This window comes from Trachinotus anak, unplaced genomic scaffold (assembly GCF_046630095.1).
Source record: "Trachinotus anak isolate AG129_WGS33_773 ecotype Australia unplaced genomic scaffold, CSIRO_AGI_Tana_v1 ptg000003l, whole genome shotgun sequence".
Classification (NCBI taxonomy): domain Eukaryota; kingdom Metazoa; phylum Chordata; class Actinopteri; order Carangiformes; family Carangidae; genus Trachinotus; species Trachinotus anak.
Genome location: NW_027273854.1, coordinates 2,105,512 through 2,127,382, shown reverse-complemented (window position 1 = coordinate 2,127,382; position 21,871 = coordinate 2,105,512). Strand labels below are relative to the sequence as shown.

The window sequence follows — 21,871 nt, the reverse complement described above, 5'->3', positions numbered from 1 at the left end:
ATGGAGCTATTCAAAACATGACCTTCAAATTATATCATAAGTCAGTTTTTCCTTGCAAAAGATAGGATGGGAAGTTACAAAGGAAATCTAATATAGAAATATATTCCCTGGATATCTATGGTCTTTATAAGTATCCAATTAGCCATGATAGGGTCCATATTGTTGAAGTTACTTTAAACATAGTTATTTGCAAATGTACAGTAATAATTGCAGTAATAAGACTGGGCTTGATTTTGCAGCATCACAGCATGGAGGAAGAATGGAAACTCTTAAAACCTTTTAAAACAAATCAAAATTTCTGGATGTTTTAAAAGTGAAAAGTTTACTGTTTATGTCTTTAACCTTTCTGACCCACTGGTAGGCAAATCAGTGCAAACTTGCTGTGCAGTCAAACATGTTTGAAACAAGTGGGGAAATGTATATAAAACTGCATTTGATGGGGAGGATGCAGCCATAAAAAAGACATGGAGTCTGGGGGGTTTGAATAGAGTATTTTCACTCACTGAAGAGCTGAAACACACTGGAACAGACTGTATGTGATACTGTTAGACCATGGCTGGATTAACCTTCTAAGCGGCCTTGGGAAAAAAATTATTATTGGACCCCATTATACTTGGCAGTTTCATTATTTCCCTCAGGCACCCAGAAGCTAACCAGTGCTAAAGAGCTGACATGGCAACAATTTTGATAATTGGTTTATCATTTAAGTAATTTCTTCAGCAAAAATTCAATGGTACCAGCTTCTCAGCTGTGAATATTTGTTAGTTTCCTGGTTTCCAATGAAAATAAACGTAACATCTTTGTATTTTTGACTGTTGGTGAGACAATGAAAGACATTTGAATATGTTACCTAAGGCTTCAGAAAAATGAGGACGGGCATTTTCACTGTTTTCTGGCATTTTGAGGCCTCAGTCAGGTGATTACTGCAGAACTGTTAGATGTGTTGATAATGTAAATAATCGGCGGTTGCAGCCTGACAGTTTCCTATAGTAGAATAAAACTACCATGCCTGAGGTTGTCTGTGTGTTAATTACTTGACATAGAACATAATGTAAGTCATTTGATAAAACCCCTGAATACAAATGATCACAATATGACCTAAAACAAGTTGGGCCAAGATTTTAAGACATGAGAGCAAGTTTATCATAAATCTGACAAATTCATTACTGTTATATGCAGTTATTGTGAACTTCCCCACTGTGGGGCTAATAAAGGCGATCTTTTTTATTCATCATTTCTAAATCTCATCATTACTTTCTGTATTTTTGTTAATTTTGTTTATAATGTGTAGCATTGCTTGTATGATAAATACATCCATGGTATGAGCGTCCTCTGCTGCCCCTGCAGGCACGATGGGGAGACCCCAAACGCCCCTGCGACATCAGTGGAATGTTACCTGTTCGCCAGGTGCGTGGCTCCGCGTTCGCTCCGCTAAAACGCTTCAGTTTGTTGACGTTGGCGAAGCGCATTTCCTCCACTTTACATGTGAAGTGAGCTCCAGCTTTACACAGCAGTGGTTTCTGTGGCTGTTCTGTCGGGTGGAGCTTCGTGTGGAGAAAACATTTTGAGCACATCTGACATGACTGAAGTTATTTCATGTTAGCGTCTCTGTGTGTAGCTAGTTAACCAGCCGGTAACGAAAATAGTCTTAACTTTAATTTCATCCCCAGTCTGTGTCGACGTTAAATTAATTAGTTATTTTTATTGGTTAATCCTTTCACCCATTTTCTGCTGCTTATCTAGGTCCACGTTGTGTTTACTGATTGATGAATAATATAATTAGGAGTTATTGTCATATGGAAAGTACTGATACAATGTGACATAAATATCAAGTAATCCATGCTGTCATCCCAACTGGGTTTTATTAATATTTTTTATACTTTGTTAGTGCACAGATCTGCCTGCAGAGCGCTAAGACCTCACCTGACCATATCTGGTCTAAACATTGGTCTTTTTTATACAGTGCCACAGATGTCTTTTAACAAATTTCAGGTTTAAATACTATGGTACCACGGTGTTTGGTTACACCTATAAAAATAAGGCTGACAAACCACTGTGGATATAGGACTGGTTATACAAGACTACTTAAACAAAAATGTTGAAACACCTTTTTGAACCTCATTCATGACAGATTACACATGCACCTGACAAACTGGGAGAAAAGGACAAATATAACTGTTGGCATAATAAACATATTGTATTATTATTTATCACTTTGCATTAGGTGTCTTTTTAAATATTGGTTTAACTGAATAAAGCAGAAAAAAGAATGTAGGAAGCCTGTGAACTAGATACTGGAGTTGCTGCTGCACACACACCCGACCCTACATCCTACAACTTGGCAGTTACATCAATCACACCCTAAAAGTAAGGTGGTCTTTTTAAGCTGTCGATGCAACACCCATTGTTTTGGTATGTTAGCATGTGGCTCGTGTTGCTTTTAATAAAGAAGCATGCCTCTCAACAATCCCATTATGTTTTGTCATTACCAGCTTTGTGTGGAGTAATGCAGGTGTTCTGGAGCTGTTAGCTGCTGCTGCCAGCCTGTGACTGTGGCCTTTTCTCTCATCAAGCTACAACAAGCTGGAAATGGTCTCCTGTCCATCTTGGAACCTCCCCAAAATTAACTGTCAGCCACTGTTTCACTTCAGCAGGGTAAGTGTCTGCAACTTGTGCTAACTTGCATATTGTGAGTTTATTGCTTGACTTTGTTCAGGTTCTGTTTATGTGCTTGGAAATATGGCTTTCTGCACTGCTGGCTGCACAACTGTGTGTTGTAGGTTTTTGCTTTTGTCGTCTGCTAACATCTGCTCTCATGTTGCTGTTTTAGATCTATGTGCAGTGTGAGCATGTCTTTTTCTGGGTTGTTGTTTGGAAAAATGTATTGTGATGCTTTCATGCTGTTGATTTATGCAGTGATTAATAAGTGAAGACTTATATTGGAGTAATCAGCGTTAAGGGCCTTGGCTCAATGTAACTCGTCAGGGAGTAAATATTGAATGTTGGCTAAACATTGGTGTTGTCTTGCAAAGCATCTTATTCACAGAGTTGTTTTCTATAATATTGTGTCACTGATGACTTCACTTAACCTCAGCAAGGTAAGTGTCTGCTGGTTGTGTTAACGTGCTGTGTTAATTTATAGTCGTCTCTCAATGCCATAATGCTTGCTGGTAATTTGGAGTATGGTGTTTGCTCTGAACAAGTGAACATGATGCTTGATCTTTGAATATTTTATTGATGTCCCAGAGTGCAATATAATCCCAGAGGAATATAAAAAGATATATAAATTGCAGATAGCAGTCTGACAACTCCAGGAAAACAAAATCTAATTATTAAGTCTTTGAAGTAAAGCAGTGGCATTTCAAAGTAAATGGCACCTATATTGGATCCTTTTCTGTTTGCACAAAACTGTAAAGTTTGTTGATTCCTTGTATATTACCTTTAAAAAGACAGTATACTACAAATATTGGTATATAGTGTTTACTTTTATTGTGTGATATGGAACTGGGACACAATCTTGGCTCTGTTCCGTTAGTGTTTATGTGCTTATTGGCTGCTGACACTGTTTTTTTTTGTTGCTCTTGTGTTGCTTCTCTCTCCTCTTGTGCTGCTGTTATAGATGTACAGATTTGCAGTGGCATGACTTAATTTTTTGTTGTGAGTGAGCCATTTCTCTTCTGGCTGAGGTTGGATGTGTGTATTGTGACAGTTTAATGCTGTTTATTATTGCAATGATCAAATACGTCACAGGGTGTGTGAGTACTGAGGGTAATTGTGCTGTATTGGTTTGAAATCTGCAGCAAATGTTTGTGTCCATGCAGCTTGGAACTGTTTGGTTCTTCCAAAAGTTGACTGTGAGCTGTCACTCATTAATCACTGCTTCACTTTTGCAGCTTGTGTTACCATGCATATTCTGAATTTATGTCTTCGCTCTGTTCATTCGCTGTTTCTATGCTGAGAAATTTGGCAGCAGATGCTGCTGCTGGTGGATTTTGTTGCTTTCTGCTGATCTGCCTCTGGTTGATTATATGGTACCCGCTGGCTGTCAGTTTGAGCTCTTGTGCTTCTGGCATGTATGTGCAATATTTATGTTATTTGCTATTAATTGTAAATTAATTTCCTTGTGGTGGCTGAACTACTTTCTTTTGCTTGTTGTTTGGCACATGCATTATGATGCTTTCATGTTATTGCTCTGTGCTGTGATGGAATATGAAGACTGATGTGTGAGTATTATCAGTGTATGCATTGTTCTTTTTCCCTCTTAGCTCACTGTAGCTGTTTTTTTTGGTTGAGGTTTTTTTGTACATCACTTTGGGGATGGAAACAATGGACAAAGTCTCATGAATCAGAATTATTTTGTGAACTATTTGCTTCACTGGAAACGCATATGCCTTCTCTATCAGTGTGTTGTTTTGACCATTTAATTTCACTGTTCATTATATCATATTGCATCTAAACTGCCAAGCTTTTGTTTTATGGTTTACACTGCTGCTACACCTACACATCTGCACCCACTGCCAATCTGAAGGTCATATGCATGTACTAATGGTCATCTGCAGCATGCTAACATTTCATAAGAACCTCTTGTCTGATTCTGTTTTTATATTGTAAAAAAATTACAAGTTGTAATTTTATCTCTCAGTTGATGTTCCCAGTCTCATAATGGCTGGATGGCACTTTGTTGGAGTGCACAGTGCCCAAGGTCAGAACCCGGACATTCAGTATCAACTTTGTACATAAACTGTATTCACATAATCATCTGTTCTGTGTCTATAATAACAGACTGTGTGTACAAAATAGCACAAGTGAAAAGTGGATAGTCACATACATTATATTATACATACAGATCGAGATGACAGATGATTCCAAAAGGTCCTTGAGAAGACCTTGTTCTTTATTAAAGGGTAGTGTAACAATGGAAATACACGTGATACTTTTTTTTTCTTAATGGTTTTCCCTTTTTAAAATCCCAGTAAATTACATTAATGACCAATGGAGCAGAAACCCTCAGAGCAACTTTGCACCCAAGGTCGAGGACTTAGAAAATTCAGATATGTCAGTGCCTTGATCCAAAATTATCTTATTATTTATCTCTCAATTGAAATGGTGGGTACTGAAATGAGCTTGAAAAAAATGACAAAAAGAAATGTCTCAAGTTGTAATCAGATTGAGAGGCTACAGTATATTGTCTCCCAGAACTCTTTCACATAGCAACACAGCATTTAAAAATCCTTTAAATAACAATCGACAGGTTAAATTCTTATGTATTAAATACTTTTCAACATTGCCTTTTCTTTTTTTAGTATTTTAAGTTTGGCTTACAAAGTCCCAGCAGTGATTTGCTTGTCAGTGTGTTCCCCCTTACATTTTGCTGCCTAAGATATTATTGCACTGATAATTGAGAGTCATCACTCTCAAATACACTATTGGTGTAGAGTTAAATTTTTGCTTTAACCAGAGGCCGAGGGGATAACCCTCAGACACACCCCTTCTCAGAGGGGCTCAATCTGAGAACCTGGTGGAGGTCCAGTAAGGTTGCTTGCTCAGACCTCAGACTCCAGGCTGGATACCCTGCCCCAGGGCTTTGGCACATAAGGACTGTTGACTCTCCGCGCCACCAACACCTGCCTCCGCTCTCTGCTCCCAGGGCGTGGGTCTTCCCTCTTTCCTGGGGCCTCGTAGGCCCCAAACATATTGTTGTGGTAAACCACCTGCCTGTCACTCATACGAGGCAGCATTGCTGCATTATCTGGGCAGTGGCTTGTACAGGGAAACAAGTGGCACATGTCCTTTGAACCGTCATACAACTGGGATGGTCCCTGGGCCAGTGGTCCCACATACACTGGTAAGTCTGTGTATGAGTTTAGGTAGGTGGAGTAATGTCTGTGCACCACTGTGGAGGAGGAGCGGCGCAGGGCAGCGGCATTCTGCAGGATGGCTTCCCTGTACGAGGGCAGCCGGGTGGATTCAGAGTACTTGAGCTTTTGCTTGTAGGGGTAGGAGCCCATGTGTGCTGGGTCCAAGTAGGCAGGCTCAGCAGCCAAGGGATAGCAGGACAGGTTGTGCCCCAGACTGCCGTATAGCTTATGGGGCTTTGGGTTGGCCACTACCACCCGTGGAAACAGGTCAGGCATGTCTACGCGGGTGGAGGGGGATGTGGATGTGGAGGGCTTTGTTTCATCTACCTGATGGATCCTATCGTTGCCCCATGTAGCTCTGAGAAATGAGGCGCGGCGATTGAGTTTGTCCTTCCCCAGGAGTGGTATATCATCCATCTCAGGCTCCAGGTAAGACTTCATACAGGAGTTGCAGCTGGTGCTGCCGCCTGGGTAGTGTCTCACAGTGCACGCCATGGCCGCAGCATCAGGGGCATGGTTGCTCAGGAGATGATTAGCCCTCAATTCAGCAAGGCAGGATCGAGGTTCATCATAGTCCCCTCTCACTCTGGGGTCTGCAGCATCGAACACATAACTATGTGACCTCCTCCTCCGGCTCACACAGTCAGGGGGGTAGCTAAACTTCCTTCTCAGTGGTCCTTTGTGCTCCACGTAGATATCGGGCACCTGAAACTCCCTGTAAGGAACAAAAGGGGATGTGGGCTGCCGGGCCTGGTTCTCCACATACAGCCTGCTGCTGTGGTGGGGGGTATGTGTACCGGAGGGAGCGGGGTCCCTCATGGCGATGTGAGGGCTGCTGAGGCTGGAGATGGGCAGAGTCCTCTCTAAGATATGCTGACTGCTGCGGGAGGGCAGCGTGTAGCGGAGTGGTGTGGGCCGGGTCACCAAGCGGGGCTTGTCGAGGAGGGGCTGGGTGGAGGTGTCACCATAATGAACTGGGAACGATGGTGTGAGGGCCCTCTGAGGGTATGGAGAGTGGTTGTCAGTGATGCTGGAGATGTAGGGTAGACGGCCATGGGTCATGTCTGTGGTTGTCACTCTGGGTGGCAGGCCAGCCCGCACATTGTCGCCCCCACGCCTGCTCCAGTTCTCTATTGTTTTGGTGGCATTGTCTAGAGAGTTCTCCACTCTGGCTGAGGACACCATGTCCTTGGCTGTCTTTAGCATCTTTAGCATATTAGCTTGTGTATAGTTGGTAGTGATGTCTGGACTCTGTATGCTCCCATTGTGGTCAGTGTGCTCTACTCCATTGAAGCAGCTGTAGATGCCCTGCAGAGACATGAAAAGGTGAAATTACAGTCCTAAAGTCTCATCAGATACCAGAATGAACCCCAAAGATCTACTGAACTCCCACAGGCTTTCAGGCTACGTCCACACTATGATTTAGTTTTAAGACGCATCTCTTTTGCTACGTTTTGGCCTCTACACTACTCCTAAAACAGAGACTTTTGGAAACTCTTCTGGCCCTGTTTTCGTTTGAAAACTCAGTTTTTACTACTACTGTGTTGTAGTCTGGGCAGGCAGAAATAGAGACCTTTGGAAACGATAATGTACACACTCACGCTCGCTCCCTGAAGGGGTCTTATCAGCCTCAACTACCAGTGGTGAAAGCAACATGGATAATGAATTACAAGTGTTACTGACCTTGTTGTCATTGCTAGCAGTGTTGTTCAGTTCATTTCTGCATTTTAATGCTACAACTGTCTTTTCTGTTCCTCGTTCGTGGTTTTTTCTGCAACTAATCAACTGCAGAGTAGACAATCTGTCTCTTGTTTACATCGGCTTGCGTATGCCCAGTGTACATGACTTGTCGTTAATGTATGCGTTTTCAGGTGTGATAGTATGAACAGGAATTGTTTCAGATACAGAGCTGCAACAGTTGTCTAGACGGAGATTGTTTTCGTTTAGAAATGAAAACTTAGTAGTGTGGACGTAGCCTCAGGCATGTTTTGCAATAGTCACTGTGATTAATTTTGGTCCATTTCTACAGAATTTATATGAACTTACTGAACAAATGAAGTGAAAACAATTATACTGTCATTGCCGAAAGAGATTCTTTGTTGTTTCTTTGTTTGTGTTACTAGGTTTGAAATGTTGTTTGCACACAGCTGGATTTTAAAAACAGCTGAAGCACAACAATTAGTTGCTGATCATGCACTTACCATATTAGTTTCTCCAGTTTTATCCCACCTGCTTTATTTTACTTTCAGATTGTGTTTAGGATATTTAATCTCACCTCTGACGACTGTCGACCTACTGATGCAGGTGTTTTAATGGGGTAATTTAAATTCAATTTCTCAGGAATCACAACTAACACATTATTTCAGCAAGTTTTTTATTGCTGTAAATTAATTTTATTCTACTATCATTCTTTATTGTTTCTGCCCTTCAGCTGTTCTGGCTGTATACTAATTTGACTCACTGCATAATCTTCCTAAAGCTATGTATTGAAGGAGACAGCAGGTTTTATAAATTCATGCATGCAGCAAGGCCATCATGTACATAACTATTACATTTTCTGCAACTTCTGTCTGCAAAATTTATATTTATTTTTTTTTGCATGTACTGAATTTAGATTACTTAAACTTATTATTTATTGTGCATAACCAGCAATCTGGGCAGTACAACATGAGTTTTCTACCACATATTTAACTATTGCATGCATGTAATAAAACATATATTGTAGTAATGTAGTTTTTCATATGTGAGGTTTACTTACCCTGCTGATAGCTAGAAGGAAGTCTAAGCGCTCTGACTTGCGGACTGAATGTCGTAGTTTCCAGTACAGCAGATGTTCCCAAGCAAAAACCAGCAGGCTAAGGCCCATGGCTACAAGGAGCATGTAGAAGACCCCTGCCATGTTGTCAATGTCCAGCTTACTGCTCATCACCTCTTTCTTCTCATTACGGCAGATGCCTGTGAGCCAGACAGTCTGGAGCTTCTGTGTGTCACCTGTGAGTGAGGAGCACAGAATTACAGGCCTCAGCTTTATTTGCATAACAGCAATATAAATGCATTTACATGGGATAATGACATTCTCTCAAATAACCAGCACACCTGACACAACTCTTCAAGGTTGTACAGTTATTCTTTGTTTGTGATTTAGAAAATCCAAATTCATCCTGATCACTTATTATTTTAAGTCACATGCAGCTGTTCTTCTGAAAGAAGAAGTAAATAAAACTTCTTATTTAATAACTCTGTCAACTCTGGAAGACATTACCAGCTGAAATCAAATTAACTCCAGATTTAAATTCCTTTACAACAAAGGTAAAGTGCTGGCTAAAAGCAAACTAAAGCTGTATTATATCGTATTGTTAATTGCTTTTGTTTGACTACTTGTCTGCTTCTTCTCTCTTTTTAGACTGTACATATTTTTAGCTAATTCTATGACATTATCAGTTGTTGTTCTTGTTTTTGTTTTGTGTTTTTGCTGTTGTTGTCTCTTCTCAGACAGTACATCAAAATCAGTGCATTTCAATATGGATTTACACAAAAGTGTGTTGTAGTTTTATGCTAATGAAAACTGACTGTTTTAATTACACTATACATATAAAAAGCTAACAAGGGACAAGAGTTCAAAATAAGCAATAGCTATAAACTCTCTGCTTTATAATGAAACAGTCTTAAATTGCATCGCCCTTAATAAATAAATAAATCAATAAATAAATCAACTTAAAAAAAATAAAAGAAAATCTAAAAAATAAACTTATAACCCATCGTGTGGGTCCTGATCTCTCAATTTGGAAACTGGTGCTTTCAGGGAACTTCAGTCAATAAAACCTGTTAGATAATTTTGACTTTGCCAGTAACAGTATGACGGTTAATGTCAACTGATGGTCTGCTAAGTTATTAAATCACTGGAGATATTAGTAGTCCCATGTGAATAACAAATATTGTCTTAATTTTTTGTTTAGCTTATTTGCTTTTTGTGTGTTTTCCACACATTGTGTCACCAAAAATGACACAAGTTTCTGTCTAAATCACACACTGATAATCTCCAGTAAGAAATAATAATATCACGAGGTCATAGTATGATCTCTCAGTTTGGGATCTTATGCAATGTGCTGTATTATCCCTCTTACCATTTATTGCATATTCCTGCCAAAGGTGACCAGGCTTTTGCCAGAGGCTTCAAAATTACTTGCCCGAGGCACATAGGTTAGCAGAATAAGTATCACATTTTAAATCACCTCCTGAAGCTTGGTTTTATTGACAGTAATTCTCATACATTTTACTACAATAACATTTATGTTCATACCTCATTTTAATACAAAGCAGCATTTATTGTATCATGCCATTATTCCCATTCAGGGTTATGGAAAACATAATAACTGCAAATGCAGTTATTATTGTCGCATTACTGGTAATATTCTCTGAAATTCAGCATCTGCTGTGTATATATTGAAGAAATTACCATCAGCCAGGAACTGAAGCAGGGCCAGGTCGATGGGTCGTTTCCAGCGTGAATCCTTCTGCAGGGCGATGCCATAACCAGTGGTAGCAAACACTTTACCACTGCCAATGGTCACCAGCTTGCAGCCCTCATCTTTGCCAGCCATGTAATTCAGCACAGCAGCATCATAAATAAAGGCATCCAGTTTCCTGGAAGTGTAAAGAGAAGGATTCTTGCTCAAATGGCCATTACATAACTGTTTGGCTCTGCTGTGCCTCTCAGTTCTTCTGTATATATATGTCTTTTACGAGCCTTGGCAGATGCCTACCCTGTTTTGAGGCTGTTGAGGGCATCCTCCACTCCCTTCTGGTTGTATTTGACCATGTGGGAGTGCATCTCGGGGTAGTTACTCCTTATGTTGCGCTCTGTGCTGCCATTTGGGACCGTACCAAAGCGGAACGGAGGGTACTGCTCCTGTGGCTTTTGAAACTGTCAGAAAAGGAAGAATAAGGATTGATGAAGACAAAAATTATCTATGATATTGATTGGTTGCATATCTTTGAATAGAAATTGTCTAATTTTTTTAAACAGAAAAAAACCCCTAAATACTTACCATTGTAGAGACACTGGCACATGAGCGTATAATAAAAATTAGATTCTGTCCTCACCCTGATTTCATTACAGAATTCTTTTGTGTCATTAGAAGTGTCACTCTGGCTGTACGGGTAGATAAAAAGCTTTGAGTTACTAATACATTGACATTCACCACCTTAGTGTTTTTATGATTTCTGCCACAACTTCCAAGGGCCTTTTAGTGAGTTATCCTGCTGCCCCCCCCCCCCCCCCTTTTTTTTTTTTTTAGCTCATTTACACATCTAACTCTACAATTCAAAGACCTGACAATCAAAAATTAACTCTGTGTCGAGGACACCGTGTCCAGATCCATATTTCCTTAATTCTTTTCTTGTCTGCAGTAAGAAATGAACCTCTCATTTCATCCCTTTTTGCTTTTGGCAGTATTATATGCATTTAATCAGCTGTGAGGACAGGAAGTGGGACAGGGTGGAAATGCGGTTGACAAAATTGTACTTTTTCATTAACCTTATGCAAATATTTTCACAGTACATTAGTGAAGGCATTCTGATATCAAACCTTGAACAATCTATCAAGGTCAAGTTAATAGTGAGTTCATGTAAAGAAATACCTCATACAGCCAAGAACTAAAAAGGAACAATTCTGCAAAGTACTAGAAACACAGAATAACAAAAGAGACATAAGAGTTAGGCGAGCGCCCTAAGCGGAATGAATGCTGAGTGTTGTGGGTTTTATAGTATGTTAAGGGTTGTTTGTAGCCTGAATGTCAGCATGAAAAGTGTTTCATTAGCCCAGTTTCATCCTGATGCAATGCTGTGACTAAAACCTTTTATTTCTCAGCCTCCGAAGCAGATAGAAACATATAACATATATATTATATGTTATAGATATACAAATATTGATGAACATAGTGTTCATCAATATTTAAAAAAAATCAATAAACTTTATAAAGAGTTCAACTGAACTGAAAATGTTAACGATTGTGGTTGTTTTTCCAGCCATATCCAATTTCAAAGGCAATGATTTACAATAAAAGTCAGAGGTTTAATGTGTTTTGCTGCTCAAGATGAAATAAATTCACGTTGACTGAAAACAACTTTACAGCCTCTCCTGGCATTTTTATACGGCAGAAAGGAATCAGGGAGAAAATCTGTCAAACACCAAAGAATCACAGCTGTCACAGATGATAAGCGCTTAAAGACTGAAGTCTGAAAAATGTGAATTGTCAGAGAAAATGGTTCAAAGAGAGCAATGAGAGTGACAAAGGAATTGACTCACTACAGTAACTCAGTCAGCTGGATAGTGGCCTTGTCTACAGGTGTCTGACTGAAGAGAAATTTTGTGAGTAGCCAAATGCTGTTACGTTGTCACATACCTATGTGAATGAGAAAACTGCAGTTCAGATCCATTCACTTTAAGCCTTGTTTTACCAGTGTTGTGGTGCACAGTATAAGGACATATTGCTTTCTGCATCAGTGAGCAGATTTGTTTCTGTGAGAGACAACAACCTGTGCTGCTTTTTCTTTTAATAGTATCAAAAGTAAAAATGCTTAGGTTTCAGCCAAATAACAAAAAATTATACAATGATATTTTATTTTTTTAATTTTATTTAGGCAATTCAAACTATTTGTTTAGGTTTACTAATATATTGTGGTCGTGGTTAAAAGAAATGTCGCTTGAAGGAAGAAAATGATGCAAATCTGGGGTGTCGATGCTTTGAATGGCCAAACATCTGCCACAGCCTTTCCTCTAAAAGGTTTTGCAGTTCTACAAAGGCATCCTGCTGTTTTAACCTTGGTGTCTGAGAGGGGAGAGATCTCTTGTAAGGAAAATGTAAACATCAGTCTCTTAAAGAGTTTGACCACATGGCTTATACTGTTGTTTTTCTGATGAGGACAGTCTGCCCATCTCCATACAGCCTGCTCAGCTTAAGCTAACTAGCTTTATTTTGACAGCATGTCACTAAAACATTTTCTTCATATCTCTTACTGATACAGTGTGTCAGACAGAAACGGTTGATTGAAGGAGGTTGGGCGATGTCAGAGTTAAAATGATGTGTTACCCATCACAAGGACTTTCTTGATAAGTGTCTGTTCTGTAGGGATGAGGTAATCATCCGCTTTAACACAGCGCAGTCGCCATCACTGTCTCCTCTGATACAAGGTCACTTTCCGTGGCTTCATCTTGTACCTCATTTACATTTACTTAACCTGAGGGGTTCAGCACAGCTGGACAAACAGCAGTCCAACCCCTCATTCCCCCCATGCTGCCATGCAGAATGCTGTTCAATAATCTATGGGCTGGCTGTCAAAATGGCTCTGTTTCTTTCTCTGCATAGCAGAGTTAACGTATAATGAGAAAGGAATTGTAAATGACTTTGCCAGAATCATAATGAGCAGTGGACAGCTTGGTCTTTTCCTCAAATGCCTCCTTAATCCCTTCAGTTGCCTGTGAGCAAAGAGTCTACAAATCATTTCTTGTGCTGACGGTTTAACATGGATTTCCTTGTCAACACTCGTATAAAACACAGGCCAGACAAATATGCATAAGATAATACCAGAAACTATAAACACTGTCTGCCCAGAAAATCCACTTGTGTATTACATTTCACAGGCTTTTCCCACACATCCCCATTTAAAGAGTTTGGGGATATAATTCAATTTCACCACGCACTCCATGAACTCTGTTATATTTTGTGGGGAAAGTGAAAAGTCACTGCCATGACATTGCCACTTCTGGATATTTGCCTTTCATACCTCTGCCACACACTGTTTACACACCTGAAATAGAGCACTTTGTTTTTGCTAAGCTGTACATCAAACACAGCAACACGCCCGATGACACACACACAGGACTGTCAATGACAATCACAGAGCTCTGTACCTTTTTGTCACTCAGTCCAGAGACAGTGTCGATGTATTGTTCCTGGATCATGAAGGCTGCCAGGTTGGCTGTGTAGGAAGCCAGGAAGATGACAGCGAAGAAAGCCCAGACCAGGACCATGATCTTACTGGTGGTGCCCTTTGGATTTTCGATGGGGACAGAGTTGTTGAAGACAATTCCCCATAACAGCCACACCGACTTCCCAATAGTGAAGGTGGGACCTCCGGGATCTAGGGAGGATGAAGTTAAAAGTGACAGTCTGTGCATGGTGGACGATGCTGGAGGAAATACACTCACCCCTGCACAGAGACTATGCAACCTGAATTACAAGTAGGTTGTTATTGCCTTCAAGAATAATCAGTTGTGTTTCCAAAAGAGACTGTAAAATGGAGTTCATAGGACGTCGTCTGTGCAGCAAGTTATTATGACTCATAGTTAGGTTTTGTTGCTAGGCGACATCTATCAGTCGTAGTAATGACGACAGGAGCAAAGGGAAAAGTGCGGTGACGTAGTTTATAGAGCGTCAAAGTCCATGTCAGGAGGAGGTTGGGGTGGATGGATGAATATGACCCAGGAGAGCGGTGTTCGATTCCCATGTGACAGTTTATGTTGTTTCTATTATCCATGACCGTTTGTTGTTATTATTGTAACCATGGCAACAAAGATCATCTAAAGAGGTACTTATTTTAACCCAAGTCACCATCTTTTCCTAAACCTTACCGAATAATTTTAGTGCCTAAACCTAACCAAGCCTAGACCATAGTTATAGTAACCATGGCAACGGAGGTAGGTACGCTGCTGTCGGTCCAGTCCACATGTTTATTATTGTAATGAAAAACAACCCATATGGTTGTTCAGTTTGGAGGAGGAGTTGTTCCAAAAACTGTGGAATTGTGGAAGACAATAAAAGCACGTAGTTACAGTGAAGCAGGTATCTTTGTAGTCAGGACGATAACTCATGATGTTATGCAATGAGAACAAAGGCGTCTAACAAAGATCAGAAGCCAAGCCATGAGCGTAGCCCCCTTGGCCTTTCTTCATCCATTATAAGAGACTTTATAGACCACATGGCTCCAGATTGAAACTGCAGTATCTCAATTTTCCAAGCATTGATCCGATATGTGGTCACCGTAAATAGGCTTAGATTTCACATGTTCTCTAAAAGCCCTCGAGACCTTTATGACTTCACTGTTTATTACGCCTCTTTGTGGGAGTTCAAGGTACCAGTATTAACCACATTCAAGTTTTAATTTGCTGCTTTTGTGTGCGTGATTTTAATGTATCAAGCTGCACATTTAGTGCTAATTTAAAATGGAAAAGAAAAGACAAGGTGATACTGCTACACTTTTCATTTTGTTTTGTTTTACATCACATGCCCAGGTCAGGCTTGTCAAAAGATGGTAGATCCAAATTTAGAGGTCACTGTACTTTCTTATGGACACCTAACTAAAGCAAATCAGCTCTGACCTTATGTACCTGCTGCTTCAAGTTGCACTTAAAATATAACCAAATCAACAACAAAAAGAGCTTCCGCTTTTCCATCAAACAGCCTCTTCCTCTCTGGTGTTGTGCCGGTGAAGGGACGATCAGTAGATGGACTGGAGAGGGAGGTGAGACTCACCTTTGGCCGTAACCAGACTGCGGTTGTACCCAACTGGACTGCAGTATTCAAAGACGAAGACTGTGATAGCCACAACAGTCAGACACATGACGAACATCATCACCCACACCGCCGGACTGTATGGTTCTGCAGGGACAGCGGACACAGGGCCAGAGTCAGGCAGGTGAAATACACTGAAGGTGATTGAGACACTCAAGATGGCAACCTAAAGACTGTCCTACAAATCATATCAATAAAAAATAATAAATCATGATTATCATGCAGAAGACAATACAGTACATCAGAAATTTGTATGTTGATTAAAGTAACAAACAGCATACAGAAGACAAAACACAAAAATAAATGAGATAACATGCAAAAAAAACACCCATAGCCCTTTGTTTTCATTCATTTCCAGTACAGAGGAGTTTGTCACCTAGAAAGGCAGATGGTGAGACGGTCCCGTTACTTCTGGCCACCATCACACTGATCCCTGTCTCCACAAACGGCACTGAGAAGTCAATAATCTCCGAGCGCTCTTCGTTTATGGTCAGAGAGCCGATGGCCATGTCTGCCCGCTTGTAGAACACCTGAGGTGGGAGGAAAGTAAATGGAGATATTTTTTGGTTGAGATGAAAGTACGAATGGAAAGCAAATCCCTGTCTGTCCGGCGTAATACTGGAGGTTCAGTGCTGACCTTTGAGATAAATCTCATTTATCAGTGAAGTCAACACACTCGGCCTCTGGCCCTGAGGGTGATATAAGGTCTGCTTCCTCCAGCGCCCACCGAACAGCCTCATGTACACAACTCTAAAGGCTTTCCCAATGTAATCTTGCTTTTTTTATTACCACTGCATTGTAAAGCATGATTCACCATGTAATCCACCTCTAATCCATTATAAGGTATTGTAGTATATCGCATAATGCCTATTGCATAAGGCCTGCGCTGACAAAACACTATAAGCAGGAAGTGTAACTAATCGCATCAGGCTAAAGGTCACTGATGGTCTGGCTGAATGGGAAGTGATGCTATTTTTGCTAATGTTTGAACCTCCCATTGTCCCACCTTTACAGTTCAAACCCCCTGTGACAGCCTCTCCTGTCTTTTCTGTCCTACCACAACACTGTTAATCATGCTGATGGAGAGCTGGTTGATTTACAATCCAGACACTCCGCCTCATGCAAGCTATTATTTCTCCTATGGAGGTTGATGCCTCATTGAGCACAATAGCATTCCTGTTTCTGAAAAAAGGGCCAGCTAATGTTGTATTCTCCAACTCCTTTAGAGGAGTGCTGGCCAGAGCAACCTGACAGTGGAGATTATTCACAAGGGCACCTACTCCTCCTTTTTGTACAGCAGTTTCTGCTGAACCCACCACAGTGACCTCGGTAACTATTCATGTGCTCATTAATCTTGACTTCAAATTGCTTTTTCCTTTTTATCATAATTTTTTTTACTTGAAGCAAAAACACTCTTGTCTGAGGTTTATTAAATTAAAATTAAAGGTCCCACATTTTCCTGTGTTTTGTTTGAGGTTTTCATTTGTTTTGGTTTTAACGACCCCAAAACCCATCTCAATATAATTCTACATCTCCTTTCTCACCCTTCTGTCTGGAACTTTAGCAAGAACAGTTTTGTTGGTCTCTGAGACTCTCTTCTGATTGGCTGTCTGAGTTACTGAGGCTGTGTGCATTTCTCTGTGGACTGAGGCTTTGTTGCTGAATATAGAACCTGGACCTGCTTTATATTCAAAAACACATGGAAATCTACCTTTATACTATATGGGACCTTTAATACTACAGTGGGTCAGTGGTTTATACACACATGCACATAAAATTACATGCATTGCGTTTCATATTCATGGCAGCAATGGCAACATTAACCGATCTTACGGTATATGTCCTGAATATTTTAGGTTTTGTGAGTAAATATGTTTCAACTTTAAACTGGTGTGTTTTTGCTTCATGTCTAAATGTTGTCTGTTACAAAAATATTCCCTTTCTGCTCCTCATTCAAGTCAAATTTTGACAAATTGGGCCTTTTTTTCTTAACAGGAGGATTATAGTCAGAGCAGTGGAGAAAACATCCCATTGACCAAGGATTAACACACATGCCAAACAAAGTCTTCTATTTTTACATCCTAAATAAATGACATTACATAACCTGGCTAAACTATGTTAGGAGTTTAAAAGCTGTGGATGTTGATCAGGCAGGGAGGATCTAAGGAATGATGCTGTGGAGCTGCAATACAGAAAACATAGGATCCAGCTTTTTTATAGTTTGACCCAGAATTCATGATATCATCTAGATTTTTACCATTCCAGTTTAAAAAGGCAAAACCCCAACTTTATGAAAGGGCAGCATTAAATATTAAACATCCTTCAAAAACTCAGAACTGGCATTAGTTCATTTTAAGGAATGTTTTACTTGGTTTGCTAATCATGAAGGTTTCTGTGTGCAGTCAGTTAAACATATTCAGCTTTTCACATGCAAGGATACTGAAATAGCTGTAAAGAACTAAATCTAAAATTTCAAATAACCTCAAGGCTTGTATTGCTGATTACAGGGCTGTCTTACCACACCTATCATTGTATCGTCTGATTTTCTCCCCTGGAATAGTGCACACACCGATGGGTTACAAACTAAAGGAAAAATCAGTAAAATGTGTGCAGAAACAGGATGACAGTAAGAGCAGACACTTTGAGGATCAGTTCCAATACCTTACCAAGACACTTTATCTTGGTTTTGCATCCTGGCAGTGAATATTTTACTCTGGACTGTTGACGGCAATGATGAGAATAAGCTGACAGAGAAGTGACATCATTCATAATCTTAACAAGTAGTTAAAACTGGCTGTTCCTACCTCTCCGATCATCCCGTTCCAAATGCCCCGGACCAGTTTGCCGTGCTTGCCGTTGGTGACCAGGTAGAGGTCGTAGGAAAACTTGATGGTCCGGGACAACTTCTTCAGGATGTCTATGCAGAAACCCTTACAGCACAGTTTTGTGTATGGCTCAGTGTGACCCACAATACTGAAAGGTAAAGAGAAAGAGAAAAGCTGATGATGTGATGGTTCGTTCATTTGGAGGTCAGTGCAGTGTCATTCCTGCTCTGTCTCTTTAACAACTGGTTTCTTTACATTATAACTTTCTGTTGATGTAGACCGCTCAGTTGTCATTGTTATAGAAGATGCTGTTAAATCCTTATTATATTTTATCAATTGAAGGGAAATTCACCAATTATTATATCCAATAAATGATTTGTATTACACAGAAAATCTTATATTTGAAATAAAGAAAACAGCGTAGTGTGAACCTATGGCCAGTATTTATATGTAGGATTAAATAACCTTCAACAATCCACTACAAGCAGAACTGTAACAATAGAAAACACATGTATGATAAAATCTAATGCAGCAGTAAAGACTGGCTTCCTTAATCCTGGTTTACCATGTGTCCTATTTGACATTCATACCTAATAATTCTATTAGCTATAACATTGTACACTGTGGTGATCTGTAACAGTTTTGATTTATTTATTTTTTTAATGCTGATACAATTCCATTTTTACTACTTTTACAGTAAAACATTAATTCTTCCAATACTTTCAATACTGAGAAATATGAATGCATTATTCTACAAAACCCTACTACAAACCACAGAAACTGAAGATGTCAAATGTTAAGAGATGTTGAAACAAAATCACAATAATTAAAGCTATTTTTGGTTACTTGTTTTTTTTTTCTCCTGGTTACGCCACATAGACGCCACATGTGGTCACTGCAGCTGATTTACATAGGAATGAACGGCTGAAGGAGCGAGAGACTGAGAAGTCAATGTAAAGCAGGTGACAGAGCTGGTGGAGATGAGGAAAAGACCAGTCATTTCCAAGACATCGAGGCTGGGGCTGTGACGTCAGAATATGGAGCTGGGGGGTGTTGCATTTGGGAGAGCTGGAGCTACTCCACAGGCTTGCGCATTATGTCACGGCCCCAACAGATGGACGGACAGCTGGGTGGACCAAAACAAATCTGACATAAATTAATCACAAACAAACAATGGCAGACAGGAGTGGAACTCATTGCTGGATTGTTTGGACTGGATAATGGCAACTTGGGCATTGCCTCCAGTCTTCAATATGTTACCTAAAGAGTAGTAATGGAGTCGTTAAAATATAAACATGGCATTGGCAAAATTAAAGGCTCAATCCATGATTCTTTATAGGTTTACAGTGCAAGTTTGTAATTTAACCATTTATTGTTTTCATTACTTGTACAATGCTAACTCCATGATTAACTCTATAACCTTTCAAGAACACTGAGATCATCTACTGCTGCTTCATTGAAGGTTCCCAGCAACAGCTGTAGGAATATTAATGATGCAGCCTTTGTCAATTACGGCCCAAAGCTATGTAACACACTACCTGTAGATGACCAGAGAAGCAGTGCACTATGTGTTTATAAAAGAAGGCTCAAAAACTTCACCTTAGACTTTGACTGGCTCTGAAATCTTGCACTTTGCTCCGCACTTATGCACTGCTTAGCACTTGTAATCCATTTTTAACTTATTTTTTTATTTTTTAATTATTTTTGGGGGATTTTTGTGCCTTTTATCATAGTGCACTGGAGACTGGCAGGAAGGGGGGTAGAGAGAGGGGAATGACACGCAGGAAAGAGTCGAGCTGGTCGGGAGTCAAACCGGCGACTGCCTGCTAAGAGCGTCTTGCGCTCACATGGTACGCGCCCTAACCACTCGACTACCGGGCCGCTCCCATTTGAACTTATTTTGATATTATTTAATTATTATTCTATCTCATTTTAAATTCCTGTTTTTAAAATGTTTTTATGATTATTTTATGTCTTGTCATGTAAATCACTTGGTGCATGTCATTTCTTTACTGTAAAGCACTTTACTGCGGCACATTTCTTGTATGAAGGTTGCTATACAAATAAAGTTTATCATCATTATTATTATTAATGGAAATATTTTGCCTGAGCCCAAGAGGATGTCATCAAATGTCTTGATGTGGCTGATCAACAGTCCCAAACCTGAAGATCCCCACTCTGCTTGGAGCAAGGCCCCAAATTCACGATAAGTTGAGGAGAAGACGCCGGGGTTATAGGGCCAGACCAAAACAGATAACAAAAAGGGATTTTGGGAAATGTGAGGTCCATTGCAAATAAAATGGACGAGCCTGGTTGCGCAGACTATGACCTGGCAGAAATGCTGTATTATGTGCTATACTGAGACATGGCTCAAACTCAAACTGTAAGGGCCGATAGTGACTGCAGGCAGAGCGGTGAGAAGAAAGGAGGGGGGATTGCTGTGCTTGTGTCCAACAGATGGTGTAATCCTCTTTCACTGTTACTGTGAAAGGGCGTCTCTGTGGCCCGGACATTGAACTGTTGAGCCTGTCCATATTATTGTACCTGCTAGCGGAGTTCAAATGTGCTATTGTTGTTGCTGTTTATATCCCACTATCAGCTGCTGCTGACGTAGCATGTGACGTCACCGGCTCCATCATCGCAGGATTACAAACTCAACCCGCCAACACCGTCATGGACATCTCTGGAGACTTTAACCCCCCTGCTCTTCCTGCCACATTACCAACTTGTCAACAGTTTGTCAACTGCCCCACCAGAGAAAATACAACTTTGGATTTACTGTATGCTTCCACTGCCCTTTGCACACTCCTGCCTCCTCACCCATCGTCCAGCAGCAGTGTGTGACCACCGCAACTGTGAGGACGTGGTCACAGGGAGCTAATGAGGCTCTGTAGGGATGTTTTAGGACCACAGATGGTAATGTACTCTGTAAAGCCCCATTTCGAGGACATCAGCTTCATGACTTGGATGTTGTGATGTGGAGTAAGTCTGCTAAACCATTTTAATGAGGACGTACACCTGTGTAAGACCTATCACATGCCAAGCTCCCTTATGCCCAGCAAAAAAGACACAGCAAGTCTTCTCACACAGAGCACTGATCTTCAGACAGTTTTTGGCTCTGCATACCAAGTAAAAGAGGCTGATGTAAGGGATGAAATCAATTCCCCTAACTTATCAGCAGGATTACCAGGAACATGGGGATGAAAATGTCCTTCAGTTTCACAATAACTTTGACGGCAGTGATATGAGTCAGAAAGAAGGGAGAACACAGTCTAGTCCCTTCTCAGTAAAGGTTGTCATACTCTGCAGGCTGATGTGTGAGGCGTCATCCATTTTTTTTTTGCATGTTTGTAGAGAGGAGATGGTGCACCTTAAAAGTTTATTTACTTTCAGAGAAACTAAAATGGTCATACCTCTGTCGGTGCAAGGTGATGTGGCAGCGAACTATTGAGCCATGGCTGGAATGCAGAGACCACTAATGACATGTTACTCCTAACCTCCCCCAGACCTTTGGTCTAATAGATTCTGCAGCCACCCGTCAGGACCAGGAGGCAGTGAGTCGAACAGGCAGGTCCAAGCCACGACGATCAGAAACAAATGAGCAGTTTAGAGGAAA

The 21,871-nt window shown here is 40.5% G+C and overlaps 1 protein-coding gene and 1 long non-coding RNA gene across 4 annotated transcripts in view; one reads left to right on the top strand and one right to left on the bottom strand.

Moving 5' to 3' along the window:
* The first annotated feature begins 1,271 nt into the window (after positions 1–1,271).
* Positions 1,272–18,187, top strand: LOC139610890 (uncharacterized). 3 transcript variants are annotated; one of them, XR_011686195.1, is made up of 4 exons: positions 1,272–1,407; positions 2,493–2,655; positions 16,657–16,759; positions 17,426–18,187. It is a non-coding gene; the product is annotated as an uncharacterized lncRNA (long non-coding RNA). The 3 variants fall into 3 exon arrangements; XR_011686207.1 differs by lacking the exon at positions 1,272–1,407 and adding an exon at positions 1,414–1,633; XR_011686201.1 differs by lacking the exon at positions 1,272–1,407 and adding an exon at positions 2,097–2,367.
* grin2ca (glutamate receptor, ionotropic, N-methyl D-aspartate 2Ca) overlaps positions 4,859–21,871 on the bottom strand; it is a 64,407-nt gene continuing 47,394 nt past the window's right edge. Inside the window, exons 6-13 of the mRNA XM_071465109.1 lie at positions 18,235–18,403; positions 15,807–15,960; positions 15,392–15,517; positions 13,771–14,000; positions 10,622–10,782; positions 10,315–10,502; positions 8,617–8,849; positions 4,859–7,166 (exon numbers count right to left, since the gene is read on the bottom strand). Coding sequence (XP_071321210.1) covers positions 5,544–7,166; positions 8,617–8,849; positions 10,315–10,502; positions 10,622–10,782; positions 13,771–14,000; positions 15,392–15,517; positions 15,807–15,960; positions 18,235–18,403 — 2,884 coding nt within the window. The 3' untranslated portion in view covers positions 4,859–5,543. The remainder of the gene's footprint in view (positions 7,167–8,616; positions 8,850–10,314; positions 10,503–10,621; positions 10,783–13,770; positions 14,001–15,391; positions 15,518–15,806; positions 15,961–18,234; positions 18,404–21,871) is intronic.